The 25,363-nt window shown below is 41.1% G+C and overlaps 1 protein-coding gene across 1 annotated transcript in view; it reads right to left on the bottom strand.

Moving 5' to 3' along the window:
• Positions 1 to 25,363, bottom strand: part of LOC139471500 (uncharacterized) — a 147,211-nt gene that overhangs the window by 92,412 nt on the left and 29,436 nt on the right. Inside the window, exons 31-58 of the mRNA XM_071253857.1 lie at positions 25,078 to 25,299; positions 24,702 to 24,768; positions 24,347 to 24,510; positions 22,964 to 23,097; positions 21,622 to 21,760; positions 20,537 to 20,782; positions 19,661 to 19,703; positions 17,660 to 17,814; positions 15,924 to 16,015; positions 15,187 to 15,232; positions 14,216 to 14,467; positions 13,841 to 13,895; positions 12,761 to 12,930; positions 12,243 to 12,419; positions 11,667 to 11,891; positions 11,129 to 11,171; positions 10,204 to 10,358; positions 8,962 to 9,138; positions 8,471 to 8,689; positions 7,562 to 7,610; positions 6,615 to 6,775; positions 5,701 to 5,862; positions 4,421 to 4,630; positions 3,706 to 3,748; positions 2,782 to 2,939; positions 2,086 to 2,247; positions 1,342 to 1,594; positions 805 to 968 (exon numbers count right to left, since the gene is read on the bottom strand). Of these exons, the coding sequence (XP_071109958.1) occupies positions 805 to 968; positions 1,342 to 1,594; positions 2,086 to 2,247; positions 2,782 to 2,939; positions 3,706 to 3,748; positions 4,421 to 4,630; positions 5,701 to 5,862; positions 6,615 to 6,775; positions 7,562 to 7,610; positions 8,471 to 8,689; positions 8,962 to 9,138; positions 10,204 to 10,358; positions 11,129 to 11,171; positions 11,667 to 11,891; positions 12,243 to 12,419; positions 12,761 to 12,930; positions 13,841 to 13,895; positions 14,216 to 14,467; positions 15,187 to 15,232; positions 15,924 to 16,015; positions 17,660 to 17,814; positions 19,661 to 19,703; positions 20,537 to 20,782; positions 21,622 to 21,760; positions 22,964 to 23,097; positions 24,347 to 24,510; positions 24,702 to 24,768; positions 25,078 to 25,299 (4,143 nt within the window). The remainder of the gene's footprint in view (positions 1 to 804; positions 969 to 1,341; positions 1,595 to 2,085; positions 2,248 to 2,781; positions 2,940 to 3,705; positions 3,749 to 4,420; positions 4,631 to 5,700; positions 5,863 to 6,614; positions 6,776 to 7,561; positions 7,611 to 8,470; positions 8,690 to 8,961; positions 9,139 to 10,203; positions 10,359 to 11,128; positions 11,172 to 11,666; positions 11,892 to 12,242; positions 12,420 to 12,760; positions 12,931 to 13,840; positions 13,896 to 14,215; positions 14,468 to 15,186; positions 15,233 to 15,923; positions 16,016 to 17,659; positions 17,815 to 19,660; positions 19,704 to 20,536; positions 20,783 to 21,621; positions 21,761 to 22,963; positions 23,098 to 24,346; positions 24,511 to 24,701; positions 24,769 to 25,077; positions 25,300 to 25,363) is intronic.

Below are 25,363 nucleotides of genomic sequence, written 5' to 3'. Positions count from 1 at the left end.
CGAACCCACAATCATAGGTTTCTGGCGCGCCCAAGGGACGCAACTCTGCACAGCGAATCGCGGCGCCTTAGACGACTGGGCCACCCGTGCCCCCCGCGAGTCTAGAGAGCGAATTGGCTGGATAAAGGATGTCTGGTGGTATGCAACTCTGTCCTGTAGATGAGCGTTTCGTACAACATAATGTAAGCCAATGTACAATGTATATCTCTTCTGAAGCGGCGAAGCCTGGAATCATTTATTACGACCCCTTAACGCCGAGCGCCAAGCAGGGTAACAGAAAGTCACATTTCTCAACGTATTTTGGTATGACGCTGACAGGGGATCGAACCATCAATGCTCCTCTCTGTCCACAGACGCTCTGTCCATTACACCACGGATGTAGTTATTTCAAAGTGTAAGTTCTGATGTCATTGCATGCTGTTTTGTTTTCACGCCTGGTGTTACTCCATTGGAAGGCCTTAGTAGTGGCGTATAAAAAAATCCATTATCAACCTACATGTACTCTCACTTCTGTTAGTTTGATGTTTAACGATGACATGCATTGACCAAGCCTTCCAGCCTGACCACCCGAACCGTCAGTCGCCTCTTACGATAAGCATAGATTGCTGAAGATCAATTCTAACCAGGATATGCACGGGGGCTCTCACTTCTTAGATGGCCTGTACTGTGTGTGGCATGCTGACTGACTCATGGCACAGTGTTCAGTTAACAAGTTTTCACTGTGCCAGCACCGCAACAGTGTTTGCAAAGGGTGGTAGTAACTTAACAACATTCATACCTAATGCTTCACACCCACGATCGTACCTTTCAAGGAAAGTGTTGAGTTCCAGTCGCATCCAGGGTTGGGGAATCTGGCTTGGTTTAACACAGGTAGGGCAACCAGACACGTCCCCACAGCCTCGAAGCAGGCACTGATGTTGAGACTTACAAGGAATTGGTTCTCTCCTTCGAGGTTGTCGATGGTGTAACTAAACATCAAAGATTGCAATCATAATCTCGACGTCAACAGTCGTGATTCATTGAATGAGTGGGGTAGGTTTTCTCTGCTTTCATTTAAGTTTCATCACAGTGAGTAAGCTTTACATGGAAGAAAAACCCAAGGCCATATTTGTGAAACCCGTATGGTGTTGACAAACCAAAATTCATAATTATAATAGTAACTCTCGGATTCGAACCGGCTATAAGAGGATCCTGACAAACAAGATATTTCTACAAGATAAAGACGTACTTAGAAAGTTCTAGTATTACAAATTACTATATGTCGCTTTATATTTTGTATACAACTACACATCACTGATTGAATCAGACTTTGAAACTTTAATGGAATAATTTGTAGCTTACTCTGCTCGGAAGATTCCCTTCAGGTTGAAGGTCCCAGGTGTGCCCCATGGGTAGTCCAAGAGCAGTCTGCTAAACTCCAGCTTCTCTATGGCCAGTGTGAGGGTCATCTTGCACATGTCCAGGTCGACCTTGAAGTGGACATTCCGACTGATGAGAGGCACACTGAGACAACAGTCTATTCCTGTACAGTGGTCGGGGAGACTGCAGGACACAGAGTCTGGTAGTGGTGGCAGTGAAACATCTCTCAGACACTCTGGAACAGAGCAAACGTTTGCGATCACTTTTTAAAAATCACGACAACCTTCTAGGAAGAATGAGTGAGTGAGCAAGGTTTAACGCCGCTTTGAATAGTATTTCAGCTATGTCTAGGTGTGGAAGTTTTGTGGAGGAGGAAAACCCGACGTGGTGTTGGACTTAGACGTTTACCACTTTGGTGACACCCAGATTCACGGGTATGTTGCCGACACCGAATCTAGGACAGCAACCAACGATCATGGATTTCTAGTGCGCTTCTTCAGGCCGCATTACGATCAGACCACCCCTCAACTCGATAATTAAGAACAGTTTTACCGACGTAAAATATGGACGATAATTTGTGATAGTAGTTTTAACCGTTTCACAAAATTGGAACATCATTGCTCTTACCAATGACAAGGTGATATTGCTGTTGATGGTAATCGAAAATAAGTGAAACAATCTGTGTGTTGAAGTATAGAAGAAAATACATAGTAAATTGTTCCTAACCTGAATTCCAGCCATTCGTGCCTCGACCATCCAGAGAGCATTGTGGTTCTGAAAGATAGCCTGAGAGTCCGAGCGTGTCCACCAACTTGTCGACCAGGGTTCTGGTCAATTTGTCCGTCATTTCGCCGCCTTGTGAAGTCACAAACTTCCCCAAGGAGAAATCTGAAGCAATGAAAAAGTCCATCTATAATTGGACTGTTATATAATAAAGACAGTATTACGGAGTTAATGATTTAAATGGTCCTGTAACTTTATTTTATATACAAAGAATTTCAGCAATGAATATTATGGACAACAACCTCATTATTATACATGCACAACGTTTCAGGCTACTTCTTGCCCCTTCATCAGGTGAAGGGCAGCGCGGGACAACAAGATTAGAATTGGTGTACATCATCAGAGAAATGATGGACATGCCATCTGCGCCTTTTGCGCCCATTGACATCTGTTTCGTCGGACAATCGAGACTGGTTATTCTCTGGCGTTGAGGTTTTATACTTATAGGACAGTGGATACAAGGTAATTTTATATACAGGGGATCAAAGCTGTGTTTATACAACAGATTAATTGAGTAGTTGATCAATTAAATAGCTGATGATTTTGTCTGTATACAAAAAAACAACATTTTAGCATCTGTCACTATCACGGGATCACTGGAGGCAAACAATAATGCATGGTTATTCATGGGTACATCACCTTTGAGTTGTTCGGTGGCCTCCCAGTCACAGAATGGTTTAGGTAGGATCATGTCTGTGAACACAGGGAAGGTAAACTGACACCCCTCTCCAGCAGTCAGACACACCTTCAGGCTCAGGTTCACCAGGAACTTCTTCTGACCCGAGTTGATGGTATATCTGGAAATGGAAATCTTACTTTCAGATCTGTAAATCTTTGTTACAACTCCCGGAGTAAACAATCAACCTTCTAGACGACCATTAATGATGGCCATTACAAGTTCACTTGTTATCCTGATCTCATCCGTTACGAAAACAATAAATCGTTATTTTATAAAGAGAGATCGTGAGTATGTGAGTTGAACCCCGTTCTGATAAGAATTCAGTAATAACACAGTATATCGGCTCGACATAGGTTTGTTTGTTTGTTTGTTGTTTAACGCCACACTCAGTAATATTCCAGCTATATGACGGCGGTCTGCAAATAATCGAGTCTTGATCAGACAATCCAGTGATTGAGATAATCAGCATCGATCCATGCAATTGGGATACGATGAGATGCATCAACCAAGTCAGCGAGCCTGACCACCCGATCCCGTTAGTCGCCTCTTACGACAAGCATAGTCGCCTTTTACGTCAAGCATGGGTTGCTCAAGACCTATTCTACCCCAGATACTCACGGGTTGCTTGTCATAGGAGGTGTATAGATACTAGTATGTCTTTGGTGCTTTGTGTAACAAAAGCAAAATGACAAAGTTCATGGCCTAGCCAAAGCCATATACTAAGTAAAACATCACACATGATATCCTAACTTCTCCAGTAACATCTATGACTCGACGTGTATACGTGCTGGAAATCAAGTCATCTGTTGATGGAATAAAGGTCGTGTTATAGTTTAATGTGAGTGTGATAGTCTGTGTGGCACATAGACAGGCATTACACTTACTCAATTCTCACAAGCCCTCCTATGTCCAAGACCTCTCGTTCGCCTATAAAAGAACACACACGTAAATCATATATATATATATACGTAAATCTCTGTCATTGAGATGAGGTAGTAATAGTCATGCAAATCTTCCAGATCAGAAATGACAGTTTTGATTGTTTACTTTTTACTGTTCATCTCAAATGACCATAACAACAATGACAGTATCACGTAAGGTTACACAGTGCATAACATTCCCGATGTATGGTATAACGGTGCATTATGTACCAAAGGTACAGTTAAAGAATGTGCATCGTACCCCATGTATAGTTAAACAGTGTATCACTTACCCTATGTATAGTTAAACAGTGTACCACTTTTCCCGTGTATAGTTAAACAGTGTACCTCTTACCCTGTGTATAGTTAAACAGTGTACAACTTACCCCATGTATAGTTAAACGTATAGTTAAACAGTGTATAACTTACGAAAAGTTCAGTTAAACAGTGTACCACTTACCCCATGTATAGTTAAATAGTGTACAACTTACCCCATGTATAATTCAACAGTGTACAACTTACCCCATGTATAGATAAACAGTGTACAACTTACCCCATGTATAGTTAAATAGTGTATAACTTACCCCACATATAGTTAAACAGTGTACAACTTACCCCATGTGTTTAGTTAAACTGTATAAAACTTACCCCAAGTATAGTTAAATAGTGTAGAACTTACCCCATGTGTAGTTAAACAGTGTATGACTGAACTCCAGCTTGTCGATACCGACTCTTAAGTTGTAGTTACAGGAGTCCAGGAAGAGGTAGGCATTGAAGTTCCGTTTGACCTGTGACACCTTGACACAACACGTGACCCCGGTACAGTAGTCGGTCACGTGACAGAAGACATTGGGAGGCAGAGGTGGTAGTGTGATGTTGTCAGGGCAGGCTGAAAGTTTCAGGGCTTTTTTGATATCATCTGCTGAGGCAAAGTGACCACAACAAGAAAGACAAAGTTCAATGGTCTGGTACTCTTTTAAGCCTAGTTCTAGACTTTGATATTAATGGCTTGTGTGACACCGAGATTTTGTTTCTATGTACAGGATAATCAATTACTATTTGACTGGTATACAACTTAAAGTTTGATTTAGCTGACAAAATAGTGTTGGAACGGGTCGAACAGAATATTCTGGGATAGCCTATTTGCCAAAGCTTATCCCCCAAATATAACTGCAGCCACAACAGGAGACATGCTTTACATTACATACAAGGCCACGTATGAAGGTAAGTAATGCATTATATATATATATATATATAAACCGTCCAGTATGGTGAACTAGACATTTGTGCACGTATAACCAAATGCAATTCAAACAAACTATGACCATAGTCTTCATAATCATAATTTGATATAACATAAAATTCAAACAACCTTTCTTATTCTTTGACAATCTTAAGTGTACTGGTGTTAAACTTGCCCGAAGATGGATTCTAATGTTTTGCCAAGAAATCAATTACAATTCGAACCATTTCTAATTTTGACTAGCACTTGGTGTTCACCTTACATTGCCATTGAATACACATTGCAACACACGGCATTGTCACATGGTTTGATGTGTTACAAAGTTGTTAGATAAATCTGGAAAGCCATATATTCCATATCATAATACTTTTTTATTAATTGGTTTTCAGTTATCAACATATTTGTATGATAACATATTATTTGGTTTTGAGTATATATATCCATATACTGCTCAACAGAAGTTAAGGAACACCCAAGGTTTTCATATGACTATAATTGACATGACAGATAAACGACAGTCATATGAAAAAATCGTAGTTCTATAATTTCTTTCTTAAGTAGTATATAATTCATGGAGGAAACGCACTCTTTATCTTGTATTTCCGATGTGAAAAAATGTATTGGAGCTCTGTACAGAGTCAGCAAATGGCAGTAATATAATGTAAGCAGTATATAATCAGCTGAACAATGAAAATCCATCTGTGCCACACGCCTACCGTTGTTCCATCCCCCCACGGTGCCATTGTACGGTTCCAGGTCGTCCTGACATGGTCTGTCCAGAAGGAACTGTTTGATACCGAGCTCTTCCATCAGGACTGTTGACAGCTGAGCTGTGATCTCACCGCCATTTTCTCTGAGCCAGTTGTCAAGGGAGAAACCTGATAGGAGAGTTTTACAATGTAATCAACAACACATAGTCACCACCATCATTGTCATCACCCCAATGAATAACATGAACGTTTCAACAAACAGACACAGCGACGAACGTCAGTGCAATACATGCTTTGAAGTAAAATTATTTGTCCATGCCTTAAGAATACATGATTGACTAACTTGGCCGACTCACGACTTACAACATTGTTGTAAGCTGTTATGAACAAATCCATATCTTATCGACTTTTATTTTCATTTTCATCAGTGTTGCACCGGTGCAAATTGGATCATTAGTTACGACGTCACATCATGTTTACTACAGGATACCAGTCGTCAGTTAGAAAAAAAAGGACAGGAAATGTGAATTCAGTATGCAGAGTTGTGTCCCATGGGCTTGCCAGAAACCTGGGATCGTTGGTTTGAATCCAAGAAAGGTCCGAATTATGTTTCTAGGTTTGTCATCAGAGTAGTAAACGTCTGCATCAGTTCGAGCTTTCTTCCTCCATTAGTTTAACACGCCGTGGTAACGTCACTCAACCAGTCACTTCTAAGTCCATTTGTACAAAATGTCCGTTTCCATACCACAAGTATGTGAGGGAATAAAAGAAGTTATATAGTTTTTTGGGAAATGAAATATCCAATCAAAGGATCCGCCTACCCGTTTGGCTATCATTACAGAATACCATACAATAGTTTGAATGCCTGGAACACAGCCTGGCATGGGATCCGGAGGTCGTGTCTGATCTGGATGCCATACCTGGAAGTTTGAATCCCTGGAACTTGGCACAGCCTGGCATGGGAAGTCGTGTCTGGTTCAGCACCTTCAGATCCAGCTCACAGTCATCTCCCTCCAGACACAGACTCGCAGACAGATCCACAATGAACACTTGCTGGGACAGAAGCCGATCAATCTTGAACCTGGGAATCCAACGAATCATTGTTTATGTGACATGCCTCTATTAGGTAACATCTCTAAAATCATGTGATCCCCATCAAGTCTAATCCTTAACGTGGATTACTGTGCAAGATTTTCACTAAGAAGTATAATTCGATTTGTAAAGGAAACGTACTCCTCTTCCAGGTCGTACTGGAAGATATGCAGATGCAGGTTAAAACCATGTTATCACTACCATGTGGACCACTCTGGACCGAGTGTGATAATACCTTTGGCCCATTGCAGCCAGAAGTAGCATACGTGTAGCAGAATAGGCCGAGTGGACCGAGTGGTCCCGAGTGGACACGATTGAACCCGAGTGGACCAGAGAGGACCCGAGCGTGATAATACATTTGACCCATTGCATCCAGAAGTATCATACATGTAGCAGAATAGGTAGCAGAATAGGCCGAGTGGACCGAGTGGTCCCGAGTGGACACGATTGAACTCGAGTGGACCCGAGTGTGATAATACATTTGACCCATTGCATCCAGAAGTATCATACATGTAGCAGAATAAGCCGAGTGGACCGAGTGGTCCCGAGTGGACACGATTGAACCCGAGTGGACCAGAGTGTGATAATACCTTTGATGCATAATCATATAACGTAAATTCCAAATATGATTCTCAGTCACTTACAAGAACATTTTGACGCTTCATGGTAATTGTGGGGCTGATGATTTATACCTGAACAAAGCTGTATACAGCATCGTACTTCACGGTGAACATGTGGAATAACGTGGTGAAATGTCAACAGTAAGGGTACTTACTTAAGCCTGAGGATAGGAACGCTACCGAATGTTATCACTTCTTCCTTTCCTGAAACAAAAAACACACTTTCGCTAAAAAAATAAGTGCATTCACAGATTTGATCAAGTCATTTACTTTGCGGGGAAGGTTTTTGTTTTGTGATGGAGATGAACACAACCTTTTTGTTTTTATGTAGGTCGAAAAGTCACATTTTTCAGGTTTGTAGAAACTTTTGCTCAAGTTTGATCATTTACGTCACTGTACCACAAAGTTCAACACATCCATTGGTCCCATTCCTTTCGTCGACCATATTTACGGCCACCTTCGATTTCATTCAAAGATATGTAATACACAGTTTAATTGACAACATCCATAATTCAGTGGCTGTGATGATTGCCCTTTAAACGTCCACAAAGTCAACCAAAGCGATTTAGCTATTGGCAACCTCATAGTAAAGTACTCATGTGGTAGGCAAAGTTTGATATTTGATTTATCACTAACGTCCTATTTCAGCAAGTGGCACAACAACAGTATTCACAAAGAAGGTTCTACAGACCATTGTCTGAAACATTCAAATCAATATGTCTGTGGTGTTTGAGAATGGAGCAAAGGCTGTAGTTTTCACTAGGTTTAATCACACGCAATTGAAGAATATGACTTTCAAGATGAAGATTTTTTGTTTTACATAACAAAACAAACTTTTATTTTAAATGACTAATTATTTGTTAGATGCCCCCACCAAAAAACACACATCGATCATCCCTTATTCTCAAAGCATTTACAGTCGATAACTCGGATAACTCGAAGTATTTTCATAGGTCCCTTCAACTTCGACACAACGGAAATTTACTGTAATTATTCGTTTGATACTGTTTGTTGTACGTAAAGCGAAACGTTTGATAGAACATAATATATTGATCAAAACATACCCCAGTCATAGTTAAGAATGTTGTGTTTAAAGCTGAACTTCTCAATGGAGCCGTCAATGAGGTAGTTACAGAGGTCAATGTTGAAGGTCGTGTGAAGAGACAGGTCAAGGACGTTGCTATGGAGACAACAGTCGATACCCAGACATTTGTCGTTGATGTAGCAGTTGGCAGGGAGGGAGATTGGTGGTAGGGTGACAGCGCTGCTGCTGACGTTACAATCTGAAAGAATGTGACAAGAAACAATTTACATTGTGAGTGGGTCTGGCCAATCTCTGTTCTCAAATTAAATCAATAAATGATCTTAAACATCCAAAGCAATTTATACATCTCGCTCTTGTGTGTTTCGAACTCATTAACAAATATTCAAAAACATGTTTTGGGTACGCTTTTGTTTCAAAATAAACATTTATTTGGTTGCAGTTTGTTTATCTGGCTAATTTATAGTAATGACTGACATTAACACCGCTACGTCCCCAGGCTTTCAGACTGACCTTTCTTCCAGTTGCCTGCATCAGCTGGTTGGTACTTGAGACTGGTGCGGAGACAGGGTGGATCCAGCATCTTGTCTTTGATACCCAATTGCTCCAGGAGATAGTTCACAGCTGACCTTGACAGTCCATTCATCAAGTTCTGTCCCGTCATCTGGGCCCAGTTTGATAAACTGAAGTCTACAAGGACAAGTCGGTTGCTTCATCATACTATATAAAAAGGTCATCCCATGAGTGTGTGTCACGCAGATTTTACGACATGAGTTTCAGAGGGCGTGATGGAGGGATAAGCATTGATCCTAACGCGACCTTGAATGTACAGTAAACTACGGTTAAAACGAACTCAAAGGGACTACTAATTTTAGTTCGTTATAACCGTAGTTCGTTATAAGCATATATACAGCATAACTTCAGCAAGTAGTCGGGACCAAAAAAGTAAGTATATGCGTGTTCGCTATAACCGTAGTATACTGTAATAATCTCTTCATCAACCACATCGTATGATTGGAGGTGGTTGTGTAGATTCAGCGATCCATTCATATGGTTGTCATCACTGTTTTGCATTTTACTCCCAATGGAATCTGTTTCGTCAAATAATGGGGCCTGGCAATGACGTTTTATATATATTGTTAGGAAGAAGAGTTTTATATACTGAGAAGATACAGTGACAAACTAGCGTGATACTCTGCGACGTCATGACGTCAACAATGATGTAAAGCGAGTTCAATCAGTATTACACATGTGCTTCGTATGATGTTATTGTTAACTCGCTCATTTTGAGCCATATGTACAATGCATTACATGTCTGAGTTCTGTATCTTTATTATACACATAGGCATCATGGTGTTTCACACTATGTCGACGCATTGAATAGCATGGTGCAGTGGGGGAACGCCATGGAACGCCATAGATTAGGCCTTCATTTGCTTCCACGATATCAGCACTGACTCGTCTGATGAGTGCCATCGTTGAAGCAGGATACCCTTAACTTTTCGTGAACAACTGGTATCGTCACTGTTTGACAAGGATTCATAAACGCGTGCTGACGATACATAGTCAGAATCGTTCAATGTGTATGGTTGTCGAAAGTGTTTGGCCACGTGTGTGTGGTGACCGAGAAAGGGGCGTAGCCGGGACTACCCTGCTCTCGAACTATTTTTTGTTTTCATGTTTTTCGTTTTTGTTTTATGTAAAATGTACACCATTTCGAAAAGAAAAAAACATGATTTAAAATGTATTTCTCACTTTTGAAATTCCAGCTTGCAGTGAGATCACAGATAGGCTGAGGGACTTCAGTTCCCTTCAAGACATCGACTGATAACAGACACGAGTCCTCCTCCAAACACACCTCGATGTTAAGGTCCAAAACGAATGTCGTGTCCTTCTTCTTCAAACCAAGCCTATAGCAAAGAAAATATAAAGTCAGCGTTCCTTTAAAAGCTATCTGCAGCCAGCTTCAAAGTATCTTTCATAGTATTGGAATAATCCCGGTGAAATCATTCAGAATAAACCTTCCGAATTATCAAACCTTCTTGGGGAAAATGTCACAGTTTTTTGTTCATCTTTTCAACTCTCTTTTCCTTTTCACGCGAACACCTAGTATCATCACTAATTGATAGTGATTCATAAACCCATGTCTATGAAGTAGTCGGCATCGTACAATAGCAGAGATTTCTTAAGATTATGAACATGGATTTTGTCTCTTTATTTATGCATAAAGATGTTCGCAACAGTCGTCATTATTTTAAATTAATTGTGTAAATGCACAGACAATCTATACCCGGTATCCAGGTTCAAGATTGACGAGTTGTTTCACTATTCAAGTCATCTTACACAGGTCACATGTTTTGAGCTGGTTCCTCTCGTGTATATTATATGTAGGTGGTGAGGTGTAATGGGGTTCAACGTCGAATTCAAGATTGTTGCGCTTATATAGCGACGTGCATGCACGTGTGTGTGACTCACTGTACAAGTGTGTTTGATAGTGCTATCCCATTGAAAACCATGCGATGTTTAACATTGATACCCCACTTATACACAGTGCATGACTCTCAGCCGATCAGGCCTTGTTCTATCCCTTTATGCCGAGTGCCAGGCAGGGTAACAATAAGTACCATTTTTCCTGTTAGTAACATTATGTACAAAATCAGTACAAACTATAAACACGTACTTTAAATGGAAAACGTTTGCGATGTCCAACGTCGGTGACATGCCTAAAATGAAAAAAAAGAAATGTTAGAAATACAAAATTCGGGAACCAGACATATATTGCAAAACAACGATACGTTGTCAGCTTGAAATCCAGCGAAACAAGTTACTTCATTCGTGTTAACACTAAATATGTGCTCATTTGCAGTTTGTTATGATATAATTATTTTAGTCCATTGTGATTATAATTGCCAATTAGAATATTCTTGTCAAGCGCCATATGAAAGACTAATAAAATTCATTTCTAATTTGTGACGCAATATTAAGGAATATTACGGAACGAAACGAACATATTGTTGTCGTATCATTTGTTCCTGTGAATTACCATGACAGGGTGTTTGTTGCTGATTATTAGATCATATACAACTGGTCTTTTGGTTTTATTTTCCTTTAGCCCAAAGGAAAATGTAATAAAAAATTTAAAAAAGAAAAAAATCACCAGTTTGGAGTTAACCTACATGAGATGGCTACTAATGACGACTAACATTGCGATGACATACCTGCTTCCAGGTCAGTACTATCGTCAAACATATTTGTTGTGGTTGTTTTGTTCTCAATAGATGTATAAATGACGTAGTCGCACGTATCGACGTTGAGGACGGCGTTGAAGGACATCTCCAGAAAGGGGACGTGGAAACAGCAGTTTATCTTGGTGCATGTGTCCGCTAGGTGGCAGAACAAGCCATCAGGGAGATCCGGTTTGTACCTGATACTCTCCGGGCAATCTGAAAACAGTGCAGTGTGATTTGATTCTATCAGAAGAAAATAAGACTTCACGTATTCATGACATTTGGTGCGGCATAATTCCTCAAAGTTTCATGAAAAACAATCGACAGCTCTGGAGTTGTAAGAAGCAAATTATATTTTCCTGTCCGACTTTACAACATCCATTTTTCTATTTGTTTGTTGTCCAACGCCGCACTCAGCAATATTCCAGCAAAATGACGGCGGTTTGTAAATAATAATTGAGTCTGAACCAGACAATCCAGTGGTTTGCTGAGGACCTATTCTACACCGGATCTTCACGGGTCTCTTAAAACGAGAGCCACGTGTTATAACCCCTGATCCGTACTGACCGTTACTCCAGCCACCAATACTGGGGCTGTATGGTGGTCTCGACACGTCACACCTCTCATCTAGCAGGTACTCGGAGATGCGGAAACTGTTCAGGAGTGACTGGGCGGCTGCCTGGGAGAGGGACTGCAGGTTGATGTCAAGGTCAAGGTCTCTCAGCCAGTCAGAGACGGAAAAGTCTAGAACCAATTTTAAAAGGACATTCGCGTCATGGCATACACCTTAGTTATATTTAATCGCTATTTTCTGTGAGGGTTTCTACATTACAGACACAGTATGTAGATGAAAATGGGTGGTTGAATGCATTGAGTAACATAAATTTTGAACCTAATCATTCGCACTATTTACACAATAGTTAGGGCTGAATGGGCTACTTCCATAGATAATTGACTGTTGTGCACGGCGACAAGTAAATAACTGAACCTTGACCAGTGTCGCCAGTGACATTTGTCACGACCCACGAGATCAGATGCACGATGCCACGCAATCTTTAGTGACCAACCTTTGAAAGTGGACCTACTTTGTTTTGTGAACTCGACCAGCGCATTAGCATCACAGGCAGGTATCTTCTCCTGATTCATCAGCGTCATGCCTCCTTCTGGGTAACAGAAGCTGTTACCATCTATAGGGATACACATGTGGACACTCAGGTCAACGAGGAAACCTTTTTGATACTTGGAGACCGTGAATCTGGAATAGATAAAATACACAGAAGCCGTCACCGTCTATAGGGATACACGTGTGGACACTCAGGTCAACAAGGAAACCTTTGGGGTACTTGGAGACCGTGAATCTGGAATAGATAAGATACACAGAAGCTGTCACCATCTATAGGGATACACGTGTGGACACTCAGGTCAACGAGGAAGCCTTTGGGATACTTGGAGATCGTGAATCTGGAATAGATAAGATATACAGAAGCTGTCACCATCTATAGGGATACACGTGTGGACACTCAGGTCAACGAGGAAGCCTTTGGGATACTTGGAGATCGTGAATCTGGAATAGATAAAATACACAGAAGCTGTCACCGTCTATAGGAACACACGTGTGGACCCTCAGGTCAACCTGGAAGCATTGGTGTACTTCGAGATCGTGAATCTGTACACAGAAACTACGTGTATCAAACTTTCAACATCAAGGAATGCACCTGTCAACGAGAAAGCCCTGAAGGTTTTTGTAGATGGTGGATCTAGAATAGGAATGCACATGTGGATACTCTGTTGAAGAGGAATCTGGAATAGTCAGTTAGTGAGTGAACGAGTGTGTGTTTGTTGTTTAACGCCACATTTAGCATTATTACTGCTATATGATGGTGGCTTGTAAATAATCGAAATCACCCAGACAATCCAGTGATCGAGCAACGATCCTCGTCATCGGGGTACGAGGACCCCATCAATTCGGATTTGATGAATGACATGAAAATGAAAACTAAATGTTGGTCCTTCACAAGAACTTGACTGCTTGTATTTCAGCACATATTGTACACCATATACAGTATATTTTAATGCCATGAAAGGATCACATTAGTATGATTTTCATAATTTGATTGTAGCATAAGATTGATTGGATTGTTAGTAGGCATATGATGTTAACTTACTTGATGGCCACTGGAGCCTGGTCTCCTTTGCCAATTTCCAACAGATTTTCAGTTCCTGAAAAGAACAAATTATACCTGAGTAAAAGAATGACTATGATATTACACATCTTTAGGCAGTGCTTCCATCATGTCACGGTGGTTACCCCAAACCTGGATTTCACACTCGAACTTCCAGGCTACCTAACAAATACCCTTGAAATATCAAGGTTAAGAGTCCAAACAGTGACTATAGACGTGTGGAAATCATCGAAATCAATCAAGTCGCCCATCATCCCGTCTAATTTCGACCAACAATCGGGATGACTTACCCAGTCGTATGTCAACAGTCAAACGACTTACTCCAGTCAGTTGTATGTCAACAGTCAAACGACCTACCCCAGTTGTATGTCAACAGTCTTTCCTTATGGTGGTAGCTTCCGAAGCCGACCTCCACAGTGAAGTTACACGGATCAAACTTCAGGAAGAAGGGGACGTGCTTGACGAGGGGCTTCTCAAACAGCGGGATGTCGAAGGAAAAGTCCACGCAACACTCTACACCGAAACAGTTGTCCGGCAGTTTACAGTTGACGTTGTCCCGGAAACTGGCGGGTAGGAGCTTCTTGTAGTCTGGGAGGGACCAAGGGCAGTCTGAAGAATAAAGTCATGCTGGTGATCTAATGCATAGACGGTCGTACACATATTCTAGATAGAATATGAGCATTCGTGTGAGAAACATATATCAGAGACATATACTCGCATGTACAGCTGAGGTAAACAATACCAAGTAATTTTGCCAGTTAGTTGTTTTTGTTTATCGCTGAACTCAGCAATGTTCCAGCTATATGACGGCGGTACATATGTACATATGTGAGCAACGAGTGAGTATGGTTTTACGCCGCTTTTAGCAATATTCCAGTAATATCACGGAGGGGGACACCAGAAATGGGCTTCACACATTGTACCCATGTCGGGAATCGAACCGGGGTCTTCGGCGTGACGAGCGAACGCTTTAACCACTAGGCTACCCGACCAACCCTGTGAGCAACGAACCACGCCTTAGGGTACGATGATACACAATCATCCAAACCTCTGATCCTTACCATCCAATATATTTGTTCATTTACTTGGCCAAATGAATAAGCGATTGAACGGATGCAGATGTATTTTAAATCAAACAGGATATTCTAATAGTAGGAATATAACAGGACAGATCATCTCACATATTAGGCTCAGAGCGAAATCGGATCAGCTCGGTTAATTCGTTACCTGTACATCACATAATTACACTGCAACACCTCTACCACCAGATCGAGTTCGGTTAACATGGGGGGAGTTTGAAAATAGTTTATGAAGTATGTTTGCAATACCTGGCTGAGGTGTAAGAGCCGCACAGTTGCCGTCTGACATTACTTTCTGAAATAGAATCATGTTAAACAGTAATTGAAACACTTCATCACTGAATTCAATACCTGTATAATCAGCAGCTCCATAAACATAATTGCACAGATATAATTATCAACATATAATGTTACCGGTAAAATAAATATTTTCAATGTTTCAATGTAACAAGAATGTTGCGACTACATATGCATGGATATGTGTTCAATTAATCGTGGCATGTCCAATCACTGCAGTATAAAGTGAACTAACTAGTCACTGAGCATATTACAGCTATATAAGAACATGGACATTGTGTTAATACTCTTTGAGGGAAACTATTCACAGAGATCTTATGTAGGCATCAGACTCCCAAGGGTTCAGATAGTAAAGTCGGGACTAGATGAATACAAGAAAAGGAAAGAGACGCATCCAAGGGCGACATCACAATTTAACAGGTCTCCAATGATATCATCTCAACTCCAGCATGGCGTCAGGAAGATCGCCATTGTACAGTTCTAGCATGATTTAGACACTCTGCCAAACGATTTCAGACGCGCATTCTTTTACGTACAGATTTCTGGGTTGACATATTGTTTCAATTTAGGAAACAATGCGAAACAATTTAGACACTGGCAAATGATTTCAGACTCGCAAGAAATCAGAGTCATCCCTAGTTTCATCTACTGATACTTAATAGCAAAGCAACTTTATTCGAGTAACTTACATCCAGTCCAAGTTGCTGGAACACAACATCTACAACTTCTCTGATAAGATTTCCACCCATTAACTCAGCAAGGTCCTTCAGAGATCCCCCTCCTGGAATGAGAAATGTGTGAAATGTGTCACATGTCCACACTTCAATGATAAACCTCACTTAACCTCAGACAAAACAAGTAGAGACCTTCCGTACAAAATGGTTCCGTTTCTGTTCCAGATCTATACATTAATATTCAGAGTGACATAAAACTATCCAAAAGACTGTATGGCAAGAGATGACTTCAACTTTCCCTTTATGTCGAGCAATATTCCAGCAGCACCAGGCTTTGGTGTCTACATTTCACAATTTGTTAGGTAGAATTGAGGATGCTCTTTCTGTGACGATTTCAAAGAGCGTGATGCGAGTCTTGAGCTAACGTTGCCTAATGAGGGTTACAGGTTTCAATCAGTTTAACGATGGGCATCTGGTGGATATTTCCAAGCATTTGATGTCTGAAGGAATTCCCTTTTGCAATACATTCCCGTGTTTGCTCAGATCACCACTTGACTTGCCTTTGCATGTGTTTGTGGCAGATGCCACTGGTGGGGCAGGATACGCTCACCTTTTCCGTAACGGAACTATTTGGAAGTGATCCATAAATATAAAACGTCAATGCAAGAGAACAATCAGTCGATTATCTGCCAAAATAGTTCCGATTTGGCGTAATTTTCAGGCAAAACAGCGGTTAACTTGTTATTAATGGAGCACTCAAATTCAGTTATGACAGACATTCTTCGGGAAAAGGGTGAGCATCTGCCAATCACACAGTTTGTATAAATATTGTGAAAAAGTAAGTGTTCAGTCGTTACCCAACACATGCTTATGATACAGCCTTGATCGTACAACGGATTCTGCATACAGGAGATATTTCCTATCATTATGAAAAAGGTTTTGGCACTTTTATTTAGGGGAAATATGCAGTCGCATCTCGACATGTCACAACAGACAGTCAGCATTACAAATCCCATTTCCTACCGATTGATTACAATGTGAATAAAAGCGACAATGAGTATGTGACACGGTTTCCTTGAAGAGATAAATTATTTTATATGTATAGAGACTGCAAAGAGAACGCCTTATTTATCTTCACTAATATTTTTGCCTTGCCGCTTATCCATCCCATCCCTGACATATCATCTCTCACATAACATAACATAAGCAAGTGCATCTTGTAAAAAACTAATGGCAATTCTCCCCTTAGGAGAAACACATACTAGTGTTCCAATGCCTAAATCTTTCCCCTATGGGTAAGTGAGCATGGTGTTATGCCGCTTTTAGCAATATTCCTGCAATGTGACGGCGGGGAACACCGGAAACGGGCTTCACACATTGTACCCATGTCGGGAATCGAACCAGGGCCTTTGGCGTGACGAGCAAAGGCTTTAACCACTAGGCTACCCACCACCCTCCCCAATATGAAGTTATGTATGAAGCTAATGACATCAAAGGACAATTTGATAAACAATTACTCCAAATATGTTCATCTAGCTTTCACTCATAGAAATACATTTAAATTAGATTGATGTATACGTATCAGTTTATTGTAAAATAATATGTTGATGTACATTAACATACATATTTCTTGTTACGTCTGTAACGTGAATGTATTGTGCACCAATAGCCTCGACTTACTTCAAACACATCTACAATCACACCTGTCACTATCCCAGTCCTTAAGGTAACGTACAAGCAAAATCACTCACCCGGCAGAGAGAACTCGTCATTACAAACAGGTATTGGTATATTGAAGTTTTCAACCAGCGTGGCGTTCAGGATGGGGTCCGAATCTCCAACACTGATTTCCAGACCCATGTCAACCACAAACACCTTCCTTGCCTCATTTCTGTCAATGGTGTATCTGGAGAACGGTAAACATAATGCATCCTCAAGCTCACTCAAAGACATTCATCTTCAGTTATTGTTTTATCATATATTGCAAACACATTGCAGGTTACAGTACAAGCGACCGCCTCCGTGGTCTAGTGGTAGAGCGTCCGACGGGAGAGCGGAAGGTCCGGGGTTCGATCCCCGGCCGCGTCATACCAAAATACGTTTAATGATGGTACTTGTTGTTACCCTGTCTGGCGGTCGGCATTAAGGTGCTAAAACAAGGACTGGTTGGCTCGGAGTCAGTGTACTGTGTCTGAGTGGGGTATTCATGTTAAACTGCGGCGTGGTATCTCAGTGAGGTAGCACTATAAATCGTCATCAGTCCGGTCTAGTACAAGCAGACACACGTGCATGCACGTCGCTATATAAGTGCAATAATCTTGGACGCGACGTCAAACCCCATTACACCTCACCTGACCTACAGTACAAGCTGTACGTAAAGGCACAAACAGCAGTGATGAATGGGTAACTGATACTAGGCATTACTAATGAATAAATAGACTATATGGTTCAACAGATCGATAATGAATCTCTAAATAGTGTACAAACAAACCCTTTGTTAAGACAATGGGGTGGGTTCAAGCAGTATTTATTCGTATTCCGGTCATGAATTAAGTCGCACTTCATGTTGTTTTCAACTAAAAACTGATGTTCAACTACATTTTGCACATTTGTTTCAACGTAAAGAATACAACAATGCTTGGCATAATTACACATAGAATATTGAATTTGCGTAAATGTTGTTTCGGTAAATAATTATAATAATCTTTAAAATGCCTCCGGGGCATCTAAGTCCCAGTGTGCTTTAAATCTTCGAAGGGGCACGGGTAGCCCAGTCGTTTAAGGCGCCGCGATTCGCTGTGCAGAGTTGCGTCCCTTGGACACGCCAGAAACTTATGATTGTTGGTTCGAATCCCGGTTCGTCCTGATTATGTTTCTAGGTATGTCAGCACCATACCTGTGCTCGTGGTTTTCACCGAAGTGGTAAACGTCTGAGACCTGCATCACTCCGGGCTTTCCCCCAACATTAAGCTGACAAGCCGTGATATAACTGGAATACTGTTAAAAGCGGCGTTAAACCCAACTCACTCAATCACATAAATCTTCGACGACTAAAAAAAGAAGTATTGAGTGAAATACTGACGATTTGATGTATAGTTTGTGTGTTATTTAACGCCGCACTCAGCAATGTTCTCGAAATATGACGTCGGTTTGTCAATTATAAATTCTGGACCAGTCACTCCAGTGACTCCAGTATAGAACATGCTCATATTAAAAGTATCATTAATATTATCATATCATATTCATTATATGGATATGTCTTCACGGTCAGTTTTGGCACAAGGCCCACACGAATATCCTTACAATATAGCGTTTTTCCATAGTATGCTCCTAGATCAGGGGGCACGGTTGGCCCAGTCGTCTAAGGCGCCGCGATTCACTGTGCAGAGTTGCGTCCCTCCGACATGCCAGAAACCTATGATTGTGGGTCCAAATCCTGGTTCGCCCCGATTATGTTTCTAGGTATGGCAGCACCATACCCGTGCTCGAGGGTTTCACGTCTGAGGCATGCTTCCCCTCCCCCCCCCCCCCCCCATACCCCCCCCCCCCCCAAAAAAAAAAAACACCCCCCCACCACCCACCCCCACATCAAGATGACACATCGTCACATAACTGGAATAGTGTTCAAAACGACGTTAAGCCGAGATCACTCACTTTAAGATCAACGGGTTAGGTCAGTAACTCGCGATATGAGGTACAGACTGTTTCCTTCATGTTAGAAATAAAAGAATATTTATTTCTTGAAGTCCTACCTTATAGAGACCCATTCGTTAAGTTTATAAGTCTTCGCTTTTCCTGGAAATAGAATGATATGAATGTCTTCAATACATATTCAGGTATTATCAAAGATCATCGGACATGAAATAGAAAGTCCTTAAGACAAGTGAGCATAATCACACAACGCCTCGACTGCATTTCATGCGAAACTCGGCATTTGACCATCATGCCTGCATTAGCGGTATTGACACGCCACATTCCAACTATACCACGCAGGCATGACCAGGCAAATTATGGACTGATGCATGAACCAAGCCTATGTAAGTATGAGTTGCTAGGAACCTAGCAACAGAACCACCGACTTGGAACTCATATCAAGACTCGGTTGTGACAGTAGTTAGAATATTCAAATTATTATTACCAGATGAAAGGACGGCTGTTTATGTCTAGGCATATGTGTGTTAAAGGAACGTAATGGTATTCACTATTAGTCAAATTATTTATTATCTTAGTGGACATAATATCTAGTAATAAAAATGTATACACGTTTAAACTCCGTATAATTCCGTCCGACTTCAAAATGGAAAATTATTCATTCTGAATCAGCAAAGGATCATAAGTTATAATTAGTCAGAAACTAAAAAGCATGTGTCAATTAGGATTTTTAAAATAATAAATAATTATCAATGATAATGATATTACATAAACATAAATAATTTCTTGAAAATCATAATCTCGTACAAAGTATTAACGTCATACAAGACAAACTACAATTTTAACACTGAAGACATTAATCATTAAGAATGCAGCGTTTAATTAATACTCACTACGGGACCTAGAAAGATGGAATCTAAAGCAGTTTCTGCTCAGGAAGCCCTTCTGTCAAAGTGTATTAAATGTAAAGTACCTACCCCATTCATACCCAAGAAGGATCACGGTTTCAGTACAGTCCTCGAAGTTGATGGTCAGTGTGAATTGACATGGGTCAAGCTGTAAGTAAGCACTAACAGCCTTGTTGAAATCCGCCGCCTTAATGTTGACATTAACACATGCATCGACCCGTAGACAGTCGGGGGCGATCTCCATGTACACAATCTTGTTGATTTCCTCGTTCATTATTGGTGGAAGTGTAAATGTCCTGTTGAGAACTCTGCAAGCTGGAGGCAACGTTGGTTGATTAATCACGTTAAAATATGTCAAATGCATTTTAAGCTACTATTTGATTTAACATGCGAGAAAGGAACATCTCATACCTTTGTTATAAGAAAACTTCAGTGATTCATTTTTACACTTTTTTCACTTTGTTCGTTTTTACGCCCTTTGGAATTTATTTCGGCAGACATTATCTGTCATTTACATTTTGATTTTAACAGCAATTGTTTTACAAATTATTCCGGAAAATTATTCAACGGTAATATTGATCGTAAGGATTCATCAGAGCAATTTGCTATACTTTATCCCATTTCTAAATACTTGATAGTGAGTGAGTTGGGTTTAACGCCGCTTTGAACAGTATTCCAGTTATATCACGGCGTGTTACCTTAATGTGGGAGGAAAGCCCGAAGTGATGCAGGTCTCAGACGTTTACCGCTTTGGTGAAACCCGTGCTGACAAACCTAGAAACATAATTGGGTCGAACCAGGATTCGAACCCACAATCATAGGTGTCTGGCGTGCCCAAGGGACGCAACTGTGCACAGCGAATCGCGGCGCCTTAGACGACTGAGCCACCCGTGCCCCCAAATACTTAATTATATTCTGTAACATTACAGAGTAGTTACATAGTTGTAAGCGCCACAATTACGGCTTTATCGCGATTCGTTGTTCATCAGCACTCTTGGTGCTCGTGGGGTTCACCAAAGTAGTAAAAATTTAAGATCAACATGTCTTGGCCTTTCCTCCCACATAAAGCAAGCACGCTGTCAAATAGCGCTGTCAAATATTGTTCAAAGAGGCGTTAAACCCAACTCGCTTACTATCGTAGAAAGGATTCTCACTTTTGTGCCCCACTGTAAGCCTCTGTTCCAGGTCTGCCCTGCTTCCCATGGTGTCCAGCCCTCTCTCCCGTAGCTTCTGACTGAGGATGTCATGAGTCAGGGCGTCAGGTCGGACACACGGTCCTGTGTGGCCTGGATCCTGTAACACACTTCAAAGTTAATTGGGGAACTAAATATAAGTGAGTTAATGTTGTTTAACGCCGCATTCACTAATACTTCAGGTATATCACGGCTTGTAGATAATCGAGAACCTTGAGGATTCCTCTTCCTTTCGAAGGAAACGATTAAATAAATCTGCGTGTCATTCTATCCCGACGGCGTCTGGCGTTGTCCATACTATCACGGGTCTGTCTGCTACAGACCCGATAATTTACAGACCGCAATCATATAGATGAAATATTGTGGCTTAAACAAATAGGTCGAGTCCTACCAAATCACCTACAGGATAACATGAATGACAATCCACTCCCTCGGAGTACGATGGCACATAAACAGTCATGTCACCCATTGTAAGCAGCCGATCCTAATTTCCTCGGCTCTTGCGAAAACCATTCACTGATTAAAGTTTGTCAGCAAATGAAAGGAGCATCAATGCAACTTTAAACAGTGATGGACAGATCTGAGATTTACCTACATGGAACACAAGTTTAGTCACGTCACCGCGTGTTAGCTAGTTTCCCTTAGCCATCCTTAGCCGTCTATTAGTGTGTTTGGTGCAGAGTTACGTCCCTTAGTCCTGGCAGAATCCGATGGTCGTGGGTTCGAATCCAAGGTTCGGTCCGATTATGATTATTGGTTTGTCACCACCATACTATGTGCTTTTCACAAAAGTGGTAAACGTCCATGGGACTATGCTTATTTTGGGCATTCTCACACGCCACGCAGACAATGTCAGTGCTATTTATAAGGTACGAGGCGACTAACGGGATCGGGTAGTCAGACTCCCTGACTTCGTTGATACATGTCATCCATCTTATTCCAATTGTGTGGATCGATGCTCATGATGTTAATCCCTGGACTATCCGGCCCAGACTCGATTGTTGACTTCCGCCGTCATATAACTGGCGTCAAGCAAGCAAACAAACAAAATATGACCTTTCATTGCTATGTTAAAGATTACTATTTATGTAAAACATTATATTCAGCCAATTTTGTTGAGTGATTGAGTATCGTTTTACACCGCTTTTAGCAATATTCCAGCAATATCACGGAGGGGGACACCAGAAATTGGCTTCTACCCATGTCGGGAATCGAACCCGGGTCTTCGGCATGACGAGCTAACGCTTTAACCACAAGGCTTCCCGACCGCCCCGAATTTGTTGAGGCCTTCAAGTCTACTTACGTTTGAGGAAATACATGGGACGAAGTCTAAAAACTGTCTCATGGCCTCTTCCTTGATCTCTGCTGCGAACGTTTTGGCGCTTTCCTGTATCCTCCTCCTAATCGATTCAATATCCAGCAGGCTCAAGAAATCAACTGTTGAGGATAACATAACACATTAATGATTGTTAGATATAGCATGGTTATCAAATACAAACTCTATTGGAACTTAAAGCAACTCATTACTATAAAATGTCCGATCCATTGTGTCGCTTAATTTATCAATACAGGTAGGTTATATCCAGTCAGTCCTGAGGGTTTTACCGTTAGGAATACCTGTATAAGTACGATGAGTCATCATGGAAAAGGATTCACTAAAATTGATTTGAAATCCTGATATACGATGATTATGGTTCTTGGTGTACCTATCCTTGCTGGTTTTATTTGTGAGTGAGTATGGTTTTACGCCGCTTTTAGCAATTTTCCAGCAATATCACGGAGGGGGACACCAGAAATGGGCTTCACACATTGTACCCATGTTGGGAATCGAACCCGGGTCTTCGGTGTGACGAGCTAACGCTTTAACCACTAGGCTACCCGACCGCCCCTGGTTTCATCAGAGAGGTAAGCATCTATGACACGTGACACGTTGGGTTCTCCTCCTCCAAAAAGCTGACACATCGTGATCAAATAGAAATCCCGCTCAAAGTCTCGTTACACGTAGAATTGTACCTCACAATCTACATGGACGGTGGGGTAGCCCAGTGGTTAATGTGTTCGCTCGTCACGCCGAAAACCCGGGTTCGATTCCCCACATGGGTACAGTATGTACATTTATATGAGTTTGAAAGTGATATTTGCCTTAAACATTAGCAAAAAGTACCGCCACGTGTTTATATCAAAATTTGACAAATATTATAGGTACAACGTGGCAGGAAATACAATGTTTCAGATTAACGATTGGTAATTCTTACAAGCAGGTCATGATAACATATAACATCATACATAGCAGCATTCAGCAGAATTTAACTAAGGAAAGCAAGAAGACCGTGAATTAACTGAAATATTGTTCGAAGCCGCGCCAAAATCCCTTAATATTGACCTTTATAGAGATATGTAGGGGTGGTCGGGTAGCCTAGTGGTTAAAGCGTTGGCTCGTCACGCGAAGACCAGGGTTCGATTCCCGACATGGGTACAATGTGTGAAGCCCATTTCTGGTGTCCCCCGCCGTGATATTGCTGGAATATTGCTAAAAGCGGCGTAAAACCACACTCACTCACTCATAGAGATATGTGTACCTTGATAAGCCTTACTATAAGTAACGCCGTTTTACATTTTCTTAGACTGGTATTTTAGTAAGAGGATAAAAAATAATGAAGTAAATATAAAACGATGCTGCCTTTACCCTCTGGCCAGGTTATTGAGCCGTCTGGATGACATATTGGTAGAGGTGTCGGAAACTCGTCCAGGATGTTGAAGAATGCGATGCAGTTGTCGTGGTCATCTTGGGAACAGAAGCCGGCCGCCACTGTGATCAGAGCAGCAGTGTCATCCTTCTCCAGCTTCACTCTGAAAGGGAACGCTTACATGTGTATGTACACGGAGTACAAATAGATTGAACATATTCATTTAAATTGGAACAAACAAATAAACAATATGTAAGATTATGACAAACGTAATTTTCACTATTCAGAAAGGAATCGCTTGATTTGAATTTGCTAGAAAGTTTATTAGGAAAAGTATGAAAAATTGTTTCTCACTCGATGACAAGTTCTATTCCACCCAGGATATCCAGCAGGACACCAGTCCGTATTTTCTTTTCGAATCCTACAAAAGAAAACTGAAATGATTGAACATAAGAAAAGCAAATTTTAATTCTAATTCGTGTGGCTATTTTTATTTGTCACACTAAAATGCGTCCATCAGATACTGTTAACTCCAGGCTCGTAATCGTGTACAAGATCAGGTGTGACTGAGTGGTCTGAGGCGCCGCAAAGAGTTGCTTCCCTTAGTTTGTGATCCGATTTTGAATCTTGGGTTAAATAACTTTGAACTCTCCTTTTCACTAACTAAATAATATTGAAAGCGGCATCAAATCCAGCTTATTCGAATAATCGAGAACAACGCGACACCAACCTGTATATTTATCCTCCAAGTCACCGCCAATTCCAAAGGACTTGTTGAAATTCCCAGCCCCGACAGAAAATTTCAAATCACAGGGGTCAAATCTCGCAAACATCTTGTATGTTTTTCTGAGCATGAAGAGGTTGAAATGTACGCAGCATTCCAGCCCAAGACATTTGTCGTCAAATGTACAGTAGATGTTGTTAGGCATGGAGATCTTCATGAGAGGACAGGCTGCAAGACATGGAACCAACTTTAATTAAACATCATATAAATTAACGAATATTAGCAAATATAT

Source organism: Haliotis cracherodii, unplaced genomic scaffold, assembly GCF_022045235.1.
Source record: "Haliotis cracherodii isolate W230 unplaced genomic scaffold, xgHalCrac1.p SCAF_22, whole genome shotgun sequence".
Taxonomy (NCBI): domain Eukaryota; kingdom Metazoa; phylum Mollusca; class Gastropoda; order Lepetellida; family Haliotidae; genus Haliotis; species Haliotis cracherodii.
The sequence above is the reverse complement of the archived record's forward strand: the minus strand, read 5'-3'. Positions and strand labels throughout refer to the sequence as shown.